The 20,863-nt window shown below is 37.9% G+C and overlaps 1 protein-coding gene across 1 annotated transcript; it reads right to left on the minus strand.

Moving 5' to 3' along the window:
* Positions 1 to 1,312: 1,312 nt before the first annotated feature.
* Positions 1,313 to 10,822, minus strand: LOC113070481 (small conductance calcium-activated potassium channel protein 2). Its single transcript, XM_026243780.1, has 3 exons — positions 10,137 to 10,822; positions 4,716 to 4,811; positions 1,313 to 3,165 (listed from the first exon to the last, which is right to left on the minus strand). The coding sequence occupies exons 1-3, from the start codon at positions 10,500 to 10,502 to the stop codon at positions 2,578 to 2,580; spliced, it is 1,050 nt and encodes a 349-aa protein (XP_026099565.1). The 5' UTR covers positions 10,503 to 10,822; the 3' UTR covers positions 1,313 to 2,577.
* Between the last annotated feature and the right edge of the window lie 10,041 nt (positions 10,823 to 20,863).

Raw genomic sequence — 20,863 nt, forward strand, 5'->3', positions numbered from 1 at the left:
TTCCTCAAGTCGGAGGAGACTGTGCTAGAATGGACAGCAACATTCCACCTTTTTGTGCTCAAATCGTCATCTATATGGGGCCAAGCGTTGTTCATCTGCTTAAACACATTTTCTGTGTCGTAACAGAAAAGGTTCAAGATAAATACATTTGACCTTACCGTTACACCAACCTACATTTGAATACTATAAAGATTCAAAGAAAAGCAGATGTATCAGGTAAAATATAAAGATTTGTTTCACAGGTATTTATGAAGCTCTCTTTTGTGCTGGGGCGTATTATGGTTCAATAACAGCTGCTGAAAGAATAACCGGGAAAAAAAGAGTTACCCTCAGGCCTGTTTGTAAAGGTGATTTGAAGGAGCTGCTCCATTTTAACACAAACTCCCTCCTCCTCCTCCTCCCTCCTACTCCTGAGCACTTTAGAAAGAGACGCTTGATTCACAGTGCTGCACAAATCATAGCTTTCGAAACCATTAGTGCAACTTCTCTTTTGCGGATGGTGCCACATTCACACGTTATACCCTTTTGTTTTTATCAATAAATTAATCTACTGGAGTTTGTATTGTTCAGTCAGAGCTGGCGAATCCCACCCCTCCCCCCTCTTAGAGCAGCAGTGGCACCAGCTCAATGAACAATGATAGGTTTTCCACGGCTAGAGAACGAGGACTCACATGGCATCCCTATGGAGCAGCATAGAGGGGAAATAGAAAGTACAACAGTGAATTATAGTCACACACACGCACTCGAAACCTCTTCCCATACGTTCATACAGGCACACATATGCAATGCAAATTACTCACGCAAGAAAAAAACCAGAGTGTGGGCAGCATCGTGTCGTGCATTGCAGCCGATGAGACTGGGGTGCAGAGTGCTGGGTAGTGGTATGGTGTAACATCAAAACCTTCACCTCGTTTACCACTCCAAACTCTTCATTATTGCCTGTTCAGTCTCTTATAAAACCCACAAAAGTGAAATATTGCCAGAGACTGCTGCTTTTGTGAACAGCCTTTGGGAAGTGCACCATCTTTCTGTCACAGAGATGAGTTACTGACACCTCTCCTTGTCATATCTTTTCTTTGGCAAAGCATTTCTTTTGTTTGCCTTACACTCTTAAAAGCAAAGGTTCTTTACCGGCGATGATAGAACGTTTAACATTCATGGAAACTGCCCATTGCACAAAAGGTTGTTTATAGTGGTAAAAGGTCTTCAGATTACTAAAATATATTTCACACTAATAATAAAAAAAAATTGTTCTTATATGGCATCACTATGAAACCCTCCTTATGGGACCTTTATTTTTAAGAGTGTAGCTGGAAAGAGACAAGGCTAGGTGTCAATATATTTTCCAATTTGGTCAAATTTTGATTTTAGTTTTTGTTTTCTGTTTAAAAAGTCATTTGTTTGTGACTCGGACTACACTGAATGCACTGTCGATTACTGAAGTCCAAATCATGATACACACCTTTTGAATATTTTACATTCTCTTCAAACTCTGGTAAAATATGCCTTTCTTTGTCGTAGCTTAGAGTACATGATCTATCAAGAATTTTAAAGGAGAATGAAGATCGCAATTAATCTGAATATAACTTTTTACTCCGCTCTATTATATATTCATACTAAACTTCTAGTGCCCTTGTTCACACTGACAGCATTTTATAGGCTACTGTTCACCGCTAATTTTTGCTGTGTCATATTATTGCTGGGCTGCATAACTGGCCATAGCTTTTGAAAATCTCATCACAAACTAAATACATAGCCAGTAAAAATGTCAGTTCTCTTTCTGCTAAAAATGATCATTCAGCAGAGAGAAATGTTTGTCTAGTAATTGCAGCAGGTCATAAATGCATCATGCAATGAACAAGACAAACAATTATCAGTTTATGAATCTAATTGCTTGGGGTAACATTCACATCTTGCCTACAGTATCTCACAGGAGATGAATCAAGTGAAACTCCGCTGTATTCCTATTAGTGGTTGCCGCATTGCATCACCTCATTCGTGTCTGGATAGAATAAACATTTCTCAATGTGGTCGTATCACTGGACATTGGCAACTCTCACTGAAATCGAATAGCTTTTAGTTGGGTTTTTTTTATTGCAAGTTGCTGACAGTGCGAATGGAGCTTGAAGTTTCTGCAAAGAATTGAATGAATGAATTATGTTTAATTTGTGGTTAAATTGATTCTGATACAAGGCATGTGTTGGAGAGGTAAAGGTAAGGAGAAGCAGGTAACACAGGCAGGAATGGCAAAGACAGAGTACAGATAAAACAGTTAATGATCACTGTCTTTTTTATATAACCCATCCATCACAGTGCTGCTTTAGCCCAACAAGGCTCTTTATGTCCATTTCCTAATGTGCCTTAATATTTCAAAATCTACACTGCCTCATGGGATGAGATCATGATGATGCAGTTTTTGAAGTGGGTATCCCTGGGGCTCCTCAAGATTACCAAAACAAACCATTCCGCAAACAAACAATTAGGCAGTCATGAATTATTTAACAATTGCTAAGACTTCTTACAAAACATGGACTGGGATTTGTGGTGCAATCGCAGAGCTGATGGGAGAAAAGCTCTTCATACAAGCAGCGTGAGGCTGTTGGAGATGCTCCTGGAGGGAATGAGTGAGTGGGAGATGCAGAGAGGAGAGCGAGAGACAGAGACAGAAAAAGAGAGCAAGAGAGAACGAGTGGAGGGGAGGGGTATAGCTGTGTAGCTTGGGATCACAATCGCTGTGGTGCCATACCTTTCACAGACCCGAACGGTCCAGGCTGCGATGATCCAGGAGGAGATGCTGAAGACCAGCAGAACGGTGCCCGGGCAGATGGTCATAAGGGTCTTCATGACGAATCGAGTGTTAAAGTTGATCTTGTTGAGGGCACCTATGCTGCGTGAGGATGCGTCTGTGAAGAGTTTGCTGTGAAGGAGCATGACCCGGCCAATCAGGTAGAGGCGGAGGAACATGGGGATGGAAAGGATGATGTCTACGTCGGCGTCTGCCACGGAGGGCACGTAGGTGAAAGCCAGCCGGGCCGTCCATGTGAACACATACTGGCCCGGGATTGGGTGAATAGCACACACCAGCAGCTCCAGGACAATGAAGAAGATGCGCTCATATGTCATGGCTATCCTCCAGTCATCCGCCCCATTGTCGACCATGAACAGCTGTGGGGAGCAGGTGAAGAATAGGGTGTATTTAGCAGAGCGGTTAAGAGAAACTCAGACGTCCTCTGGAAAACATGTATTAGTGGAATGTAATGTCAAGTGATGCCTTAAAGGTGAAGTGTGAAATTTTTTTGATGGTAAAAACCTTCGGTAACACTTTAGTATGGGGTCCAATTCACACTAATAAGTAGTTGCTTATTAGCATGTCTATTATTAACATATTGGCCGTTTATTAGTGCTTATAAAGTACATATAATGCATGCCATCCATAATCCTACCCAATACCCTAAACTTAACTACTACCTTATAAACTATTAATAAGCAGCAAATAAGTCATAGTTAATGGTTAGTTAATAGTGAAAATTGGACCCTAAAATAAAGTGTGACCACTCCTTCTTGTATTCTAACTTAGTACATACAGAAAATTATTAAACCAGCCTGATTCCCTCAAAAAGTGTAAACACTCACTGTAAAAAAAAATTAGAACAAAAACAAATAAAGGCAACATTATGGATTAAGATTTTTCAGTTGTGTCTGACTACTTAATTTTGCCTATTTGAATTGTATTGGTCGCTAAATGCAAAAAAAATCTCAATTAGCCAGTAAACTCAAAAAGATGAAAAAATTAATAAATAAATAAAACGTTATTACTTGAAATTAAATAAAATATTAAAAACTTAAACATATTTGATTTCTACGGAGCCCCGGACATGGCATGCAAGAAAAAATAAATAAATTGTGCGCATGATTTAGCCTACAATTTTTTACTGCATGTCATGTGAGGGGCTCCGTAGATTTCAGGTATTTGCTAAGACAAAGTTTAATTTGATGTAGTACTAAAATAAATAAAATAATGCAATAAAACTAATTCAATATATAAATGAATATTGAATAAAAAAACAAGTTAGAAAATTGACAAAAACACACAACATTACTAAAACTTTAACCAAACTTAAAACGAAATCTTAAGATAAAGCCAAAAAATAAAAACAACTTATTAATATTAATAAAAGCTATAAAAGCAGATCAATGATAATAAAATAACATTGGTCAAAGCAACAATGCATTTCAGCATTTTCAACTTAATCTGCCATGTTTCTATTCTTATATAGAGTTTATATTAATATTTATTATTAAAAAATCTGTTTTCATTTTAAGTCAGTAATAGTTTTCTGTATATTACCTTTATATATGTATAACCACATAGATCTCAGCACTTCACACATAAGCCTCAATAATGACAAAATCAACAATAACAGCATAAAACCATCAGCAAAAAGCAAAACAATAATTATATAAAATTAACAGCCAAATATAATCATGCGGCAATGCATGCTGGGAACGGGCAAACCCTTAACAAGGCAGCAATGCTGATGAATATAAAACTGCTGGAGTGGGAGTGTTTAGAAAAACCTGCTTGAAAATGTTTTTGAATTATGTCTGTTGATATTCATCACACATAAATTACACGTTTCACCTTAAAATGAGTATTAATAGATCATTCAAATACAAGACACTCAACTTTTTATTCTTGATACTCAAGAACTAACCTGTATTTCCCGAGCGTGGTACATTATTATAAGACCAAGCAAAATAACAGTGGAAAGGCTGATAAGGCATTTCAGTGCAAATGAATATGAAGATTCCTGCAACAAAGAGAAACGAAACACACCATTAGTATGAACAAACACAGCACACAATCTTGCAGCTTCTGCTAAAGTCATAAAATCATGCTTACTAAATGAAACATTTTTGTATGAATAGATGCTGTCTAAACCATCTGCGTCACAATACACTGCAGTGCTTCACCCTGGAGGAGTTAATCCCCACTGTGTCAGGAACAAAAAAATGTGCTTTCCATAATATTCCCCATGGCAACAAATGAACCTCAAGCAATTGGAAACCAAAACATCTGATTATGTTCGATATTAGGTTTACTCTCTGTATAAACTCCCTATGACATACATGCACAATCACGCTCTGTGGGTGTATTTGATGATGTGAATACCTGAACGTTTTTTTGGGCACTGTCCTGTCAACTTAGTTTAAATGTGTTGGTGGGAGTGAGGACTTGTTGGTTGAAATGTTAGTGTTGTACGACAAATCATTTGTTGGATTACAGATCAGCATGTTTCATACAGACTGGAAGAAGTAATAAATGGTAAGGTAGATGTAGTTCAGAGCATAAAATGCCTATTTTAAGCCATCAGCCAATAAGCCTGTATTTTATGATGTTATGCTTAAAATGTTGCTTTTACTTTTATTTATTTTTAACTTACTGTTTTGTAATAGAAGGCACAAAACAGGCTATCTTTATGCAAAGATTCCCAAATCAGAATTTCATGTTCTGCCAGTATGAGAAACTCAGCGAAGCGTGCATAATTTATATAACCACAGAAAAGCAATTAAAAGATTTAATTTTAACAGTGAAATTAGACTCCCTTCTCCCTTACCCCTTCTAATTTAACCCCAGGTCCCAATGGTCCCGCTACGAAAAAAAAATATTAGGTCTGAAATTGTTATAAATTTCCCGAGTGACAGATTACATGGTAAACTAATTAATGTACCTGTTGGTCACCGCAAGGTTTTTTTTTTTAAAGGTCAGACTCCTAACAAACACATCTGGTGTGCCTTTCTTTCCTGCTGACATTCACATGCCATTGTTCGTTGTTGTTTTTTTCTTTCTTTCTATTTTTCATGCAAGATCAAGCCATGTGATAATCCGGTTAATTCAGCTGAATGTGACAGTAGCAGTGTAGCGGTTCTCTCCCACAGGGCTAGAAATAGCACAACCATTACAAAATCCACTTCTCAAGGGAACTGAGTGGTCACAGAACCAAACACCTCATTTCGTGGACCCTGCATTAAGAATTGCTTTGGGAGTTGTCTGAAACATAGGCCTACCTCAAAGTTTAAAGTATTTAAGCTCTCTAAGACCTCCAGCACTGCTTGTGAGAAAGACTACAAAACAGTAAGGAGATGAGAAGAGCTACATGCCAAAGTAGATCAAGGTGATTAAGAGGACAAATATTAATGTGATGTCTGTATGTGCTATGATGAAGCCTGTATATTCATATCATAAAGATATGAAACAATTTGTGAAGAACAGTGGGGTCCAAAGGACTGAGACTACTATCATTTCAGTGGAAAGTTAAAGTAAGAATTATCATGAATTTCAGTTTTTATGTTTGTCACTTTTGTTTTATTGACAGCCACATTCAAAATGATCAGTGTCACAAATTTATTTATTTATTTTATTTCTACTTTTTAACATTTACAAATGTATTTTTTTAAACCTAAAATAGTGCAGAAAATTGCTTATTAATTTTTGGCACATTTCATCAGAGGACCTATTGTACCATCTTCACACCATCGCTGTGACAAAATCTTAATTATAAAGTAGACAATTAAATTATAAATAAAGCACAGATTTTATTTATATATATTTATTTTATATATCATCTATTTTTGTAATGAACAACCAGGGCCGGCCCGTGGCATAGGCGGTATAGGCAAATGCTAAGGGCGCCACTCATCCATAGGGGCGCCAGAATGAGTGAACGAGTGAATTTTTTTTATTTATTTTTTTTTTATTGTTATAATACGATACTATTTAAAAACCATTAATTCGAAATACTACCAAATAAAGCAAAAAAAAAAAAAAAAGTCCGGCTCTTCAATCTTCCCCCGCTCATCGAGTGCTTGAAGTGCATCAGAAACAGAGCGCATACACGATCAGTTGTTGGTAATTTGTTGTGTAGCGTACCCAGGGGGCAAGGAACTCGACCGGAAGTTGAAGTCGGCTGCGTGCTGCCATCTTGTAGCAGAACTTCACTTGCGTTAGCATTCCCTTTGACTTCCATTCATTTTGGCGTCACTTTGACAGCGAATAACTTTACAGCTGAGGCGTTTAAAGACTCCGTTTGTCCATTATTTATTTTTAAAGATACACGACAATGTATAAAGGGCTCCATTACCTTCTATGTTACATTATGGCCTTGTATAAACAGTTTTTGTAAAAAATAGGCTAACGATTGCGTCATAACCACTCGTCTCTCTGTCGCATTACCGTACAGACAGGAGGAGAAGCTCGCAGGCAATTAACTTAATATGGCGTACTGGCGTTACATTTTAAAATACTATACAAAATAATTAATCAGAATACTTACTCCTGCTCACTCACGCCAAAGAACTCCCCGCTCAAGCTCGCCGTCTCTGCAAGATTAACGAAGGCAGTTTGCACGCACAGCTACTAGAAGATGTACATCTGTCAGACAGGTTGCTGACGTCGTCAAGCTTCGTTTGAGTCTGCGCGTCAGAAACGGAAGTGCTAAAAAACGCTTAAAATGGGCTTCACTTGTCTCAACTGAGTTCCAATGGGGTCGCTGTGTCCATTTCTTTTACTGTCTATGAGCGTACCCGACGCCGCATCCAATGTAGACAGCACTGCTTTTGTTAACACACAGAAACGGGCCTGGCAGCTCGCACCAGTTCTAGACACAGTGAAAGTTTCCTGATTGTGACGGAAGGCCGAATTTACATGACACATAAATGAGCATAGTCTGCGATAGATACAGTGCCAAAAAGAAGAGAAGAGGATAAAGACAGAGGTAAAGAGATGTAGTGAAAGAACAATTTATCGCATAGGAGTAAGATACTATAATTTCATGCCAGTTATTTTTACCTTAAACTTAATGTTAGCAGTTGTTCTGAGTTCTGAGTCCCCAGACTGTGATTTTGTACAATCATGTCAGTTTTAAGACGCATTTTTTATTATCACTTTTTTGTTACTGTTTTACTCTACAGTTGTGCAGTTTTGGGGGATACAGTACAGGCCAAAAGTTTGGAAACATTACTATTTTTAATGTTTTTGAAAGAAGTTTCTTCTGCTCATCAAGCCTGCATTTATTTGATCAAAAATACAGAAAAAATTTAATATTGTGATATATTATTAATATGTAAAATAATTTGTTTTCAATTTATTATACTTTAAATTATCATTTATTTCTGTGATGCAAAGCTGAATTTTCAGCATCATTACTCCATTCTTCAGTGTCACATGTGACATCCAGTCTATCACATGATCCTTTAGAAATCATTCTAATATGAGGATTTATTATGAGTGTTGGAAACAGTTCTGCTGTAATGTGTGTGTGTGTGTGTGTGTGTGTGTGTGTATATATATATATATGCTAAATCATGAACACAGTGACAGGGTGAAATGGGCTGTGATGCATGGGGCGCCAGGTAAAATCTTGCCTAGGGCAGCAAATTGGTCAGGGCTGGCCCTGTGAACAACTCTGACATTATGAAAAATAAATAAAATAGAAAAGACTAGAATAGAATAATAGTAAAAATAATAGTATTTCTTTTTATTTTATAACATTTAATTAAATATATTTTTATTTACTTTATTTAAATGATACTTTGGTAACACTTTAATTTACACTGTCCTTGTTGCTTATAGTAATAACACTAAATTACATATAATTACACAGAACTAACCCTAATATTTAATATATATTTCATTAATATTAGCTTATTCAATACTTAATTGTATAATTATACTGTTGCAAGAACACTTAAAGGGGGGGTGAAATGCTATTTCATGCATACTGAGTTTTTTACACTGTTAAAGAGTTGGATTCCCATGCTAAACATGGACAAAGTTTCAAAAATTAAGTTGTACGTTTGAAGGAGTATTTTTGTTCCCAAAATACTCCTTCCGGTTTGTCACAAGTTTCGGAAAGTTTTTTTCGAGTATGGCTCTGTGTGACGTTAGATGGAGCGGAATTTCCTTATATGGGTCCTAAGGGCACTTCTGCCGGAAGAGCGCGCGCTCCGTATAGCAGAGCACTGAGAGCACAACAGACTTCACTGATCAGAGCGAGAGCGTCGCGAAAAGTCACAAAAGGAGTGTGTATGTGGTTGCCAGGGCAAGACAACCCTGCACAGATTACCAAAGAAAAAACAGCATTAAGGGACCAGTGGATGGAGTTTATTTTTACAGAGCATCAACAGAGTTGCGCAAGTGTTTGTGTTTGTTCCCTGCATTTCGAAAATGCTTGTTTTACAAACAAGGCCCAGTTTGATGACGGATTTGCGTATCATTTATTTCTTAAGGATGATGCAGTCCCAACGAAAAACGAAAAACAACAACGATCGTGTGTTGGAACCGCAGGCGGTGAGTAAAATTTCTTAAAATATCTCTGCCTCCTTGTTAGTGCGTCCGCCTCCCATCGGAGTCCCGGGTTCGAGCCCCGCTCGGAGCGAGTCGTTGCTGCTGCCGCTCTCGTTCAGTTTCAGCCTCGGGATCTGATTCTGGATCATAAATATTCGCTGAATCTGACTGTTAGCCATGGTTTGTTTTGGATAATGGTTTTTTCCTCAAGGTAATGTCAGCTTCCAAACGCTCTCTACGAAAAAGCCTACTGGCGCTCGTGATTCTTTAGCTCCGCCCACACGTCACGCCTCCAGTCGGTCATGTTTTTCCGGGAAAAATCGGTACAGACTATCTTTCTCTTATGAATATAATAAAACTAAAGACTTTTTGGAGTTATGAAGGATGCAGTACTACTCTATAGGTACTCAAGATTAACAGGATATTGAGTGAAAACGAGCATTTCACCCCCCCTTTAAAAATAAAAATTACACCTTATTTTACACTGTCCTTGTTACAGTGCAACTGTACATTTAAGTACTGAGTAATATTAACTAACAACATTGTAGGGTTAAGAATAGAGCTTGGTTTAGGATTATTGCATGTAATTATGCATAATTTACTGTTATTACTATAGTAAGTACATGTAATCTGTGTTACAAGGACACTGTAAATTAAAGTGTTATCAAATAAAGTATAACTAACATTTTTAATCCAAGAACTTTCTTTTTCAAACTTTTGGATCCCACTGCTTATCATGAGCGTATTTTGTGTATTTGTTATGAAAAATGCAAAAGAAGGAAGCACCTACCTTAGTGTAAACCCCCCAAGACAGTTCAGTCTCTGTTACCATGACAACGATCCCAAACATACCGAATATCAGGGCATAGTCACTAAGCCGCTTGCGCTTCTCAAAAAGTGCCCTCCTGTGGCCCAACTTGTAGCCAATATCTTTATTTTTTTTCTGTGGTGCGTTGCCACTCTCTCGGACCAGGCTCTCATTGGACGCCTTGCTGGGGTCCTCGCCACTGCCCTTGGAGACAACCACTTCCAGGCCGGAGCTGTGAAGAGTCTGGAGCGGCTGGGTCTCAGAGTCATGCTCTGCTAGGTTGCGTCTTGATGCTGCCAGGCTTCCCAGTGGCCTTACCACTCCTCCATTGTACTTGCAGCTGTTCATGGCTATCTGAGGGAGTGAGTGACTGCTCTCAGAGAGGGAGGGCTTGGATCCAGCATGGCTCAGCTTTGTTCGCTCAGCATGTGCCTGTCAGCAAAAATCAAATACAGACAAACAAGTGTCAGGATCATATACACTGAAACCCAGCATTAATCTGCTCTGTTGGCACTGCTCCATGACCGTGGCATATTTCATCTGAAGACCTACCGCAACCTCTTCACATCACAGTGTATTGCAATGACTAAATCTTAATTGTACAGTAAACTAATTGATGAATAAAATAATAATTTAAATATATATAACCAATAATGGTTATTGTCATGGTGTAAAGAACAGAAACTGCTCTGTGTTAATAACTGGAATCTTTTCTGGCAGGATCCTAGGCTTTTTCGCGCTGATGGCCTGCACCCCAGCAGAATCGGAGCAGATCTCCTTTCGGACAACATCTACAGGACGTTTCGCTCCATATGACTAGTAAGCCAGTTCTCAAATAACTGTTATGATGGCTTTTGTTCTACCCGCTTAAAGCTGCAGTAGGTAACTTTTGTAAAAATATATTTTTTACATATTTGTTAAACCTGTCATTATGTCCTGACAGTAGAATATGAGACAGATAATCTGTGAAAAAAATCAAGCTCCTCTGGCTCCTCCCAGTGGTCCTATTGCCATTTGCAGAAAGTCATCCACTCCCGGTAAGAAACAACCAATCAGAGCTGCGGTCCGTAACTTTGTTTATGTTCAAAATGTAGAAAAAATTATATAATAAGCGAGTACACCATGAATCCATTTTCCAAACCGTGTTTTTGGCTTGTCCTGAATCACTAGTGTACACCTATAATATGTGTTTATATTCTGACTATTTTAGATTGCTTCGGGGGCACCGCGGCGGAGTAACCCAGTACCTTTGTGATTCTTCATAGACATAAACAGAGAGAAGTAGTTCCGGCTACGATGTTCTTCCGCAAGACACAAGCAGTTCAAAAGTTACCTCAGCTTTAATTGATAGAAATACAAGTGCCGTCCAATCTATTAAGACTGTGTCTGTTCCCTGAATAGTAAGGTCAAAATATAAATCTAATGTAGGATCTAGAAAAAATCTTTTCGTGATCAAACCAGAAAAATTTAAAAAATAGAACAAAAACAATTTTTAAAGTTTGGGCTCATAAACATTAGATCACTCACACCCAAAGCAGTTATTGTAAATGAAATGATCACATTGATGTACTCTGCTTGACTGAAACCTGGCTAAAACCAAATTATTATATTACTCTAAATGAGTCTACCAAACTACTGTTATAATCATGATCCCCATCAGACTGGTCGTGGGGGAGGTGTTGCAACAATATATAGTGATATTCTCAATGTTACCCAGAAAACAGGATAAAGGTTTAGCTCATTCTAAATAATTCTGCTTAATTTTACACTGTCAGATATGCAAAATAAATCTATTGTATCTCTTGCTCTGGCTACTGTGTATTAAATCGTACCCATAATTCCTAGAAGGATTTGAAGATTTCCTCTCAGACCTTTTGGTTACATCTGATAAAGCTCTAATTGTTTGAGATTTTAACATTCACATTGATAATACAAAAGATGCATTAGGACTTTACTGACCTAATAAACTCTTCTGGAGTCAAGCAAACTGTCACCAGGCCCACTCAGCGTTACCATCTGGGCAGAACTATTGTTCCAGTCACCAAAGACAGATTCGCAAATAACCTACCTGATTTATCTCAAATGCTCTGCGTACCAATAAATACACATGAACTAGACGAAATGACTGGCAACATGGGCACTATCTTCTCTAATAGATTAGAAGCTGTTGCCCCATCAAATTGAAAAAAGTTAGAGAAAAATGTACTGTGCCATGGTATAAATGTAATACCCACTTTCTCAAGAAAGAAACTCGTAGTCTTAAGCGCAAATCAAGAAAAAATAACTTGGAAGTTTTTAGAATTGCATGGAATAACAGTATGTCCAGCTATAAACATGCTCTAAATACTGCCAGGGTAGAGCATATCTACAAACTCGTTGAAAATAACCAAAATAATCCAAGGTTTTTATTTTGCACAGTGGCTAGATTAACAAATAACCAGATGCCACCCGCTTTAAATATTCCCTCACAGTTTAATAGTAATGACTTTATGAATTTCTTCACTGATTAAATCAACCTGTCCTCCAACCAATACACTCATATAGGTCATTTGACCAAATCCCTGAAATATGACCCATCAGAGCGTATACTACGCACCTATCGGCAAAAGGTCTTTTTCATATTAATGTTTTGTACTCTTTTATTTGCACTCTGGTTTGCATTTCGTTTAGCTCAGTCGGCAGGTTATTGCGTTATACCATGATATGTAATCATGCTATAATGGGTTCGATCCCAGGGAATGGACGTGCACAAAAATGTATATGCTCAATAAATCATAATTTAGCATGATTTCTGTGAGGGTTAGGTTTAGGGGTGGGGTTAGGTGTGGTAATTCGAACGAATAAGCAACCTAGTAAAATATGTAGGAAATACTTTGAGATCGGTGTAAAAAGCCTGCACATTGCATTTAAATAAACGTGCGTTTTGATTGGTAATGACGTTATACATCATTTCATGACGACAGACGCAACGCGATACTATCATTATTTTTATGCCCGCTAGAGGGCGCTTAACTTTAAAACGTAAATATAGGACGTAATAAGGTGCTTGCACAAACAACCTATATGGTCGTTTTTTTTTTTTGTTTGTTTGTTTTTTGGAGGACAAGCTCGATTAAATAGATAACATCAGAAATACAATAAGAAATGTAGATTTTACAACATCTTATACTTCAGTTTCAGCCATTGCACCTAAAGAAAAACTGCAGCACTTTACGACTATAGGATAGGAAGAGCTAAATAAACTTATCACTGCATCTTAACCAACAACATGTTTATTAGATCCACTAAATTACTTAAAGATTTATCTGTAGCAGAAAAACTGCTTCTCAATATTATTAACTCCTCATTATCTTTAGGTCACATCCCAAAACCATTAAAGCTGGCAGTTATTAAGCCTCTTATTATAAACCACAACTAGATCCGGGTGAACTGGCAAATTATAGGCCCACTTTAAATCTTCCATTCAGATCTAGGCTGCATCTCATTGCTTGTTTTACTTGATTTTAGTGCTGCTTTCGACACCATAGATCATGACATATTCATAGATCCATTACAAAACTATACAGGTATTAAAGGGCAGCCTCTAAGATGATTTAGATCCTACCTGTCCGATCGCTACAACTTTGTTTATTTAAATGGGGAGTCATCTCATTTATCACCAGTGATATATGGAGTGCCACAAGGATCTGTCCTAGGTCCTCTGCTATTTTCAATATACATGTTGCACCTTGGTAATATTATTAGAATATAGGGAATTACTTACCACTGTTATGCTGATGATACTCAACTATATATCTCAATGAGACCAGACAACTTCTAAATTATCTAAGCTAACAGAGTGTGTTAAAAATGCAATAATTTTTTCCTATTAAATTTGGATGAGACAGATATATTATATAGTACACAGAATATCGTAAATTACAATTTGCAACTAGATTGATGTACTGTTACTACCTCTACAGTCAAGAATATGGGTGTTAAATTATAGACAGCAACTTGTCTTTTTAAAAAGAATATATCCAATATTACAAAAACAGCTTTTGCCAGCTTAGAAACATTGCCAAGCTACAAAATATGTTTCCTGTTTCTGATGCAGAAAAGCTAGTTCATGCATTCATGACCTCTAGACTGGACTATTGTAATGCACTTCTAGGTGCACTGTAAAAAATTTCTTGTTGTTTTTACAAAAACTTTTTGGCAGCTGTGGTTGCCAGAATAATTTTGTAAAAATACAGAAAACTGTAAACACATTTACGTCAAAAACTGTTAATTTTACAATATAAAGCTGTAATTTACAAACAAGAAAATGTGAATATAAACCAGTAAATTCAACAACACACAAAATTAAATCTGTTTTGTACCTTGAAAATACTGACAACCACCATAATAATAAAGATGGTACTGTATAAGAGAAAGCCACATGAAGTATCAAAGCTCATCACAAGTAGCTTCACCACAAGCAGAAGTATATATTAACATATAGAAGGTGCACATTTATGGAAACACAAAACACCATCATGGTAACACACGTGATACTTAAATAATGCAAAAAACTTTCATTAAGCAACAGAAGATGTAACATAAAGCTCAAATGTACATAACTGATAACAAGAACTATTTAAAAACATGATTATTTAAACAAAATACTTTCAAACGTGGAGTGTCACGCAGGGAATTCTGGGAATATCAGTTTACAGTTTTAGACTGTAAATTATACATTGATTTGTTCTTTTTTTACTTCTAAAAGCTGTATAATTAACAGAATTTTACTGTAAATTTACATTAAATGCTTTGTTAGATCTTTTACAGTTTTCCCCTGTATATAGTACGGGAACTTACTGTTAACCTATTATCAGTTTTTTTCCGTAGCGTTTTTTACAAAATTTTACAGTTAAAATTACACTTATTTTTTACAGTGTGGTTGTCCTGCATCCTCGATAAACAAGCTACAGGAAGTCCAAAATGCAGCAGCTAGAGTCCTTACCAGGTCAAGAAAATATGACCATATTACCCCAGTTCTACAGTCTCTGCACTGTATTATTCTTTAGCTTGGGTAAACTAATTAATTTTACTTGTTTGGAACAGCAGCTATGCTAATTATGTCTTTATTTGTTTCTCTGTAACTAGGATCTACACAAGCTTCAGTCTGGATCCAGAGCACCTGAGAAGAAGATGTCACCCCCTCAGAGGACCTCAGATGATGCTAACCCTGAAACAACATACAGAAATAACACATTTTGCTATACTGTAAGTGTGATTGCATTATATAATAATTGCTGTTAATAGTGTTCATCGTCTGTTTGACTACGTATTTAATTGATTTTAATTAATTTCTGTCATATGCACATAAACTGACAGTCACCACTGATAAGCTACAACTAAATATAGTAGAAACTTAATTTTCTGTAAAATTGCACCGCGGAACGTTTCTCACTGGATGAGTTTCGGCGGACCGATTATACTGAAGCACCAACTAGCGTTCGCATCGTTCGCATATCACCGCAGCACATGATCGAATCTCAAGTATCACCTCAATGCAAAACATATAGCAGCTAGCGTGGACTTTACACTTTATGTTGAACTATGTATTATTTTGTTGGTGCAACTGGCAGTTTATGTTGAACTCTTTATTGTTTTGGCCAAGGTTATTGAGAGTTGGATTTAGTATGTTATGGCCTCTGAAGCAACAGAGAGATGTTTTCTAATAGTCATGGTTTCCAATGTTCTGAATGTAATTGACAGTATTGTGTTTTACTTAAAAAACACTTTACAGAAGGTTCCAGCACCTATAAGCTTCCTGAATTTCTGAAATGTACCTATTTCTAAATTGTTTGGTCACAGCTGCTACCCATCAGCCAGCACACTCAAAAGGAGCACACGCTGCACTCAGAGGACGGTCTCGAACCGAATGCAATGCTGGTCTAATCCCTCTCTCTACTCTTTTCAGAAAGCAGCGAGTGACCGACAGTCCAGCCACTTTGGAGCACGTCTGGACACCCATTTTTACCCTAACCGTCACAGAAGAGCACGAAGGGCACACGGGAAGCACCGGCCACCGGAAAACGGAGGAGCACATTTCACCAGGCACATCACTACGTTCAATAAATCCACCCTCTGGGGCTTTTGATTTCACGTACCCCTTGTCGAGTGATTCTTCACCCCGTGACAACATATATATATATGAATGAATCATCTACATTTGTCCTACTCTGACATTATGAAAAAAAAGAGACTAGAATAGAATGTTTGTAAGCAGGATAGTATTTCTTTTTAGTTCATTACTCTGAAAGTGGAGAAATTACCCCCACTAAACAGATGTGCAGCAATTGTGATGGTTTGTGGCTAAATATCACGATATGGGGAGGTATAATGACGTTTGGTTGTTTCACTGTTTGCCTGGAGTGAGGAGTGGGCTTTTTGAAAGTTGTGTTTTGAAAGTTGTGTTCTCTTACTCCTGAATCAGGGTGTCTCTCACAGTTTAGCAAATAGTGGTAAATGGATTCCCAGAGTGGAGCTAAAATGTTTTGAATTCTCTCAGTTAGGTATGATAAGATCATGAATTTGTGTTGATGATTAATTGTCATTCAAATAGTTGCGATTAAGTATTTAATTGTGTTTTGTTGATGTCACTTACAGTGTAAGACTGATACATTATATTTATATTTTAGGGTACTTGGAATCATATCATTAAAAAGGCTCATATGAATTTCTTAAATGCTCTTAAAATTTATATTTTAAAACTTTTTTATTCTCTTTTTGTTTAACTTTAAAGGGGTCATATGATGCTGCTAAAAGTAACATTATTTAGTGTATTTGGTGTAATGAAATGTGTTTAAAAAACACATTATTTTCCACATACTGTAATACGTGTGCTGGTGTGTAGAGTAACGCGCAAGTAATCAGGGGAATGGAAACAGGTGGGGATTAATCAATTAACAAAACAAGGAGCGGAACATGACCAAAATAGGGAAACACAAAAGAAACAGAAAGTCCATGAACCGGGGTCCAAGGCAGCGCTGAAGGCACCTGTGACCGAGGTGGAGGCAGGGCTCCTGAAGCCCGCTGCGGAATGGGAGTGACTGAGGATGGAGGTGGAGCTGGAGGGAAGGAGGAGCCTGACAGAGCCGGAGGGATGGAGTGATGAGGCGAAGCCATAGGAGTGGAGTCCAGAGATGGCGAATGGTCGACGACTGACCAAGGCGGAGCCGGAGGGACAAGGGAACCCGGTCGAAGCTAGTGGGATGGCGGGCCATGGTGGAGACAAGGGAGCTAGGTGCCAAGGTGGAGCCGAGGTGGAGTCCAGGGCTCGGAGGCTGGAGGCGGAGAAAGGGAATTGTCACACCAAGGCGGAGCTGGAGACTGGAAGTCCCGCAGCGAATCATCACGCCCAGCTGGCGCTGACTGAGGGTGAGCTGCGAGACTGACTGTCACCAGCGGAGATGGGGTTGAGCAACTGTCTGGTTTGAGAGGAGGTGGGAGAGGGAAGCTGGGAGGGAACACAGATGGACTTGGGCTGGGCGGAACCAGCGGAGATACAGGAGATTCAGGGCAGGGGGATGACGGCTGGCTGGTCTCTGATTCGGGAGTGGGGCTCTTCAGCAGGGCCGACGGTGAATGGAGATCCATTATTCACCAGCACCCACTCCACGAAGGAGGCAAAATCCTCTCTGGGACCGTTCGCTGACAGACATGCCTTACACCGCTCTTATTACACCCTTACAAGCCGGAGTAATTTATTACTTTTCAAGCCGGAGTAATAAAAAGTACAGAGCGAGCGGTCTGGGAAGTTGGTAAGGTATGCCTGATCGAAAAAGTCCTTGTTTTGTTCCTCCAGCAAACGGTCAGACTGCTCAAGGCATAGGAGCTGGACAGCTGGGATATTAATTCCGGAAGGGGGAAAACAAAACAAACAAAAAAGGAAAGAAAAATGCCGCTAATCTCACTTTTCAGTCCACTATTCTGTAACACAACGTGTGCTGGTGTGTAGAGTAGCACTCACGATGAAGGAGGTATATATCAAAAGAGTTATTTTAATGCTCACAGGAGAATAAGGGCACATCCAACACAAATCTTGAAACATAAGAACTTAACATCAATACATCAATAGCGGACAAGGAGGAACTAAACAGACAGGGTTTTTAAACACAAGGAAAGTAAACATGGGAATGGAAACAGGTGGGGTTTAATCAATTAACAAAACAAGGAACGGAACATGACCAAAATAGGGAAACACAAAAGGAACAGAAAGTCCATGATCGTGATACATACTGTACATTATTATTTCTCCTCTGTGCCCCGCCTTCTGAAACGCGTCGATTTTCACAAGGCTCATCTCTCTGGAAAGCGAGGTGTGCTGTGATTGGTGATTTCTAGTCGTGTTTTCTTTTGGAAGGCAAATACAAAGTAGTTTCCCTCTCGCAATGGAACAACGTCACACACCACTGCCTTGAGTGAGCCGCTGCCGGATTGAGGGAGGTGGGTGTCTTGAGAATGGCACGGCCGGCGGATTCTACAAAAGAGCGTACCTTGGTCTTGCAGAAAGCCTATCCGACGATCCACGATGCAAAGTTGATGTATTTCCTCAGTGACCAGCACGGATCAGCTCCAGGCATGATGAAGCAGATATCATCCTCTTTTGGAAGGCCAAACAAAGTATTTTCGCTTTCAAAGTGAAACAAACAGCATCTATACGAGATGGCGGAGGCGGCAACAACAATACTACAACGAGAATAAAAGGTACACCTTCTTTCTTTGCATGAACATCTGTGTGTTATGAAAATCTTCCCACATACTGACGTAAATATGTGGGGCCGTGTTAGAACGAGCCATTTCAGGGGGGCGGGACGAGTGTTAACTTTTATAAAGAATATCTCTTTGAACTTGAGACTTTAGTCTTTGCAACTTCACAGATCTTCTTTATTCACCAAGAGCTTGTAACACTCCAAAGAGAAAGGAAAAATTTGAATCGCAACATATGACCCCTTTAATATTCTCGGTCCTCTTTATATTTAAACTGTAGCCAAGCAAAACTGTATATAATATAACATAATATAATATGTTTTACAGCAATGTTTTTTAAATATGTTCTTCATTCTGTCTTTAAAGAAATACAATAAGCAACTCATCTCCTCACCCAACGAAGACGTGTCATGAAAAACTGTAAGAACCAAGAATGTTTGGCATTACGCGAATAATTTCATTCCTTTACCTGCTTAAATGTCCTTGAAATAGAAACTAGAATATTATCACAATCTACAATAATTGCAGTTATGTTAAATACCTGCAAACAGACAAGTAACCAATATTTGAGACAGGCCTATTCACACTACTTCTTATTTATATAGAAGCAATATTAAGGCTGATCCGATATAAAAATTCTGGCCAGTAATTACATTTATTTTAATATCATGAAAGATAACTGATATATGGCAGATATTAAAATTGATCACTAAAAAAATAAAGCAATAGTCTGAAATTCTACAAGTTTTTAGGCATCATAACGTCATAATTTACAGCAAAAATTCAAGACTGCATTACATTTTTAAAGGTAAACTTTAAGTGAGTTAGATGATGGTAAAGGTAATCGAAAAGTAAGAGTAGAGGAAATGAGCACAAAAAATTGGTTGTTACTGATAATAAATGATAATAATGATAATAAATAAAATTCTCAATGCTCATGAATTGAACACCAGTGTCAGAGGTAATTATCACAAATATTAGGGGTTACAACATAACATAGTTTTGTATTCTATTTCTATTTATTGCATTGTTTTGGACTTGCACTGCAAAATCTACCATTAGCAGAACTATTATAACAAATTACTGACTAAGACAAATGTGTGTTAGCTGTCAGTCACACCTCATATTTGCATGGGATAATCACATTCACAACCCAATCTACTTACAAAGAAGCTATTCATTAGTGTTACTTTTCTATCTGCTTAAATGGCTTTTGAGGAAATGCTGTAAATTTAAATCTCAGTCCACACTGAAAACAATATGTATATCATTTTGATGAAATAAATGGAATGTATAAGTATTCCCTTTACATATACTGTGATTACAGCCAGTTAGATTGATGAAGAATGCAAAACGTATCATCATAGACGCTCAGTTACAGTGGCTAGACAAAGAGACTTTCGGGTCTAACAACTTGGTCTTGCATACAATACAACTACCATTTCATATCAACTCTTTCCTGGATGTTCTGAACTTAATACAACACCATATTCCAAACAGCCCATCAGCTAATTGCAAGGCTGAGTGTTTCAAATTTTTTATGTCACTACTATTAATAGTAGGCTCTGAACACAAGAGAGGCCACTTTGAAATATATGGTATTAAAATCCCTGCAACCATTGCAGCGATAGTGACAGGAGAATATGCCAACAGAAATCATCTACCTTTGTATGAAAGCTATAATGCAAAAATGCATTACTAGTAGGCATATCATCAAAAAAGATCAGTTTTGTACCAGAGAATGAGGAGAGGGTACTTGGAGTGCATTATTCACCGTTCTCTGTGCTTACATGCGTTATGTAATCTTTCAATGTTTCCTTCTAAAGCAACTAGGACTGACCTGGTAAGGTCACATTCAAAAAGTAGTTTTATTGTTTTAAAAAAAATCCAATGTACAGACTATTGTGAAATACAAATCTTGATACGATTTGTAACATTTTGATTTCAGGTTTAATCAATTCTGTATTTAG

This window comes from Carassius auratus, unplaced genomic scaffold, assembly GCF_003368295.1.
Source record: "Carassius auratus strain Wakin unplaced genomic scaffold, ASM336829v1 scaf_tig00004491, whole genome shotgun sequence".
Lineage (NCBI taxonomy): Eukaryota > Metazoa > Chordata > Actinopteri > Cypriniformes > Cyprinidae > Carassius > Carassius auratus.

Excerpts from the sequence above, each read along its gene's own strand:
- LOC113070481 (XM_026243780.1), bottom strand. The coding sequence starts at position 10,502 with ATGAACAGCTGCAAGTACAATGGAGGAGTGGTAAGGCCACTGGGAAGC. Across the intron at positions 4,812-10,136 it reads CTTGGGGGGTTTACACTAAG|GAATCTTCATATTCATTTGC; the intron begins GTAGGTGCTTCC and ends TCTTTGTTGCAG. Across the intron at positions 3,166-4,715 it reads ACCACGCTCGGGAAATACAG|CTGTTCATGGTCGACAATGG; the intron begins GTTAGTTCTTGA and ends TGCTCCCCACAG.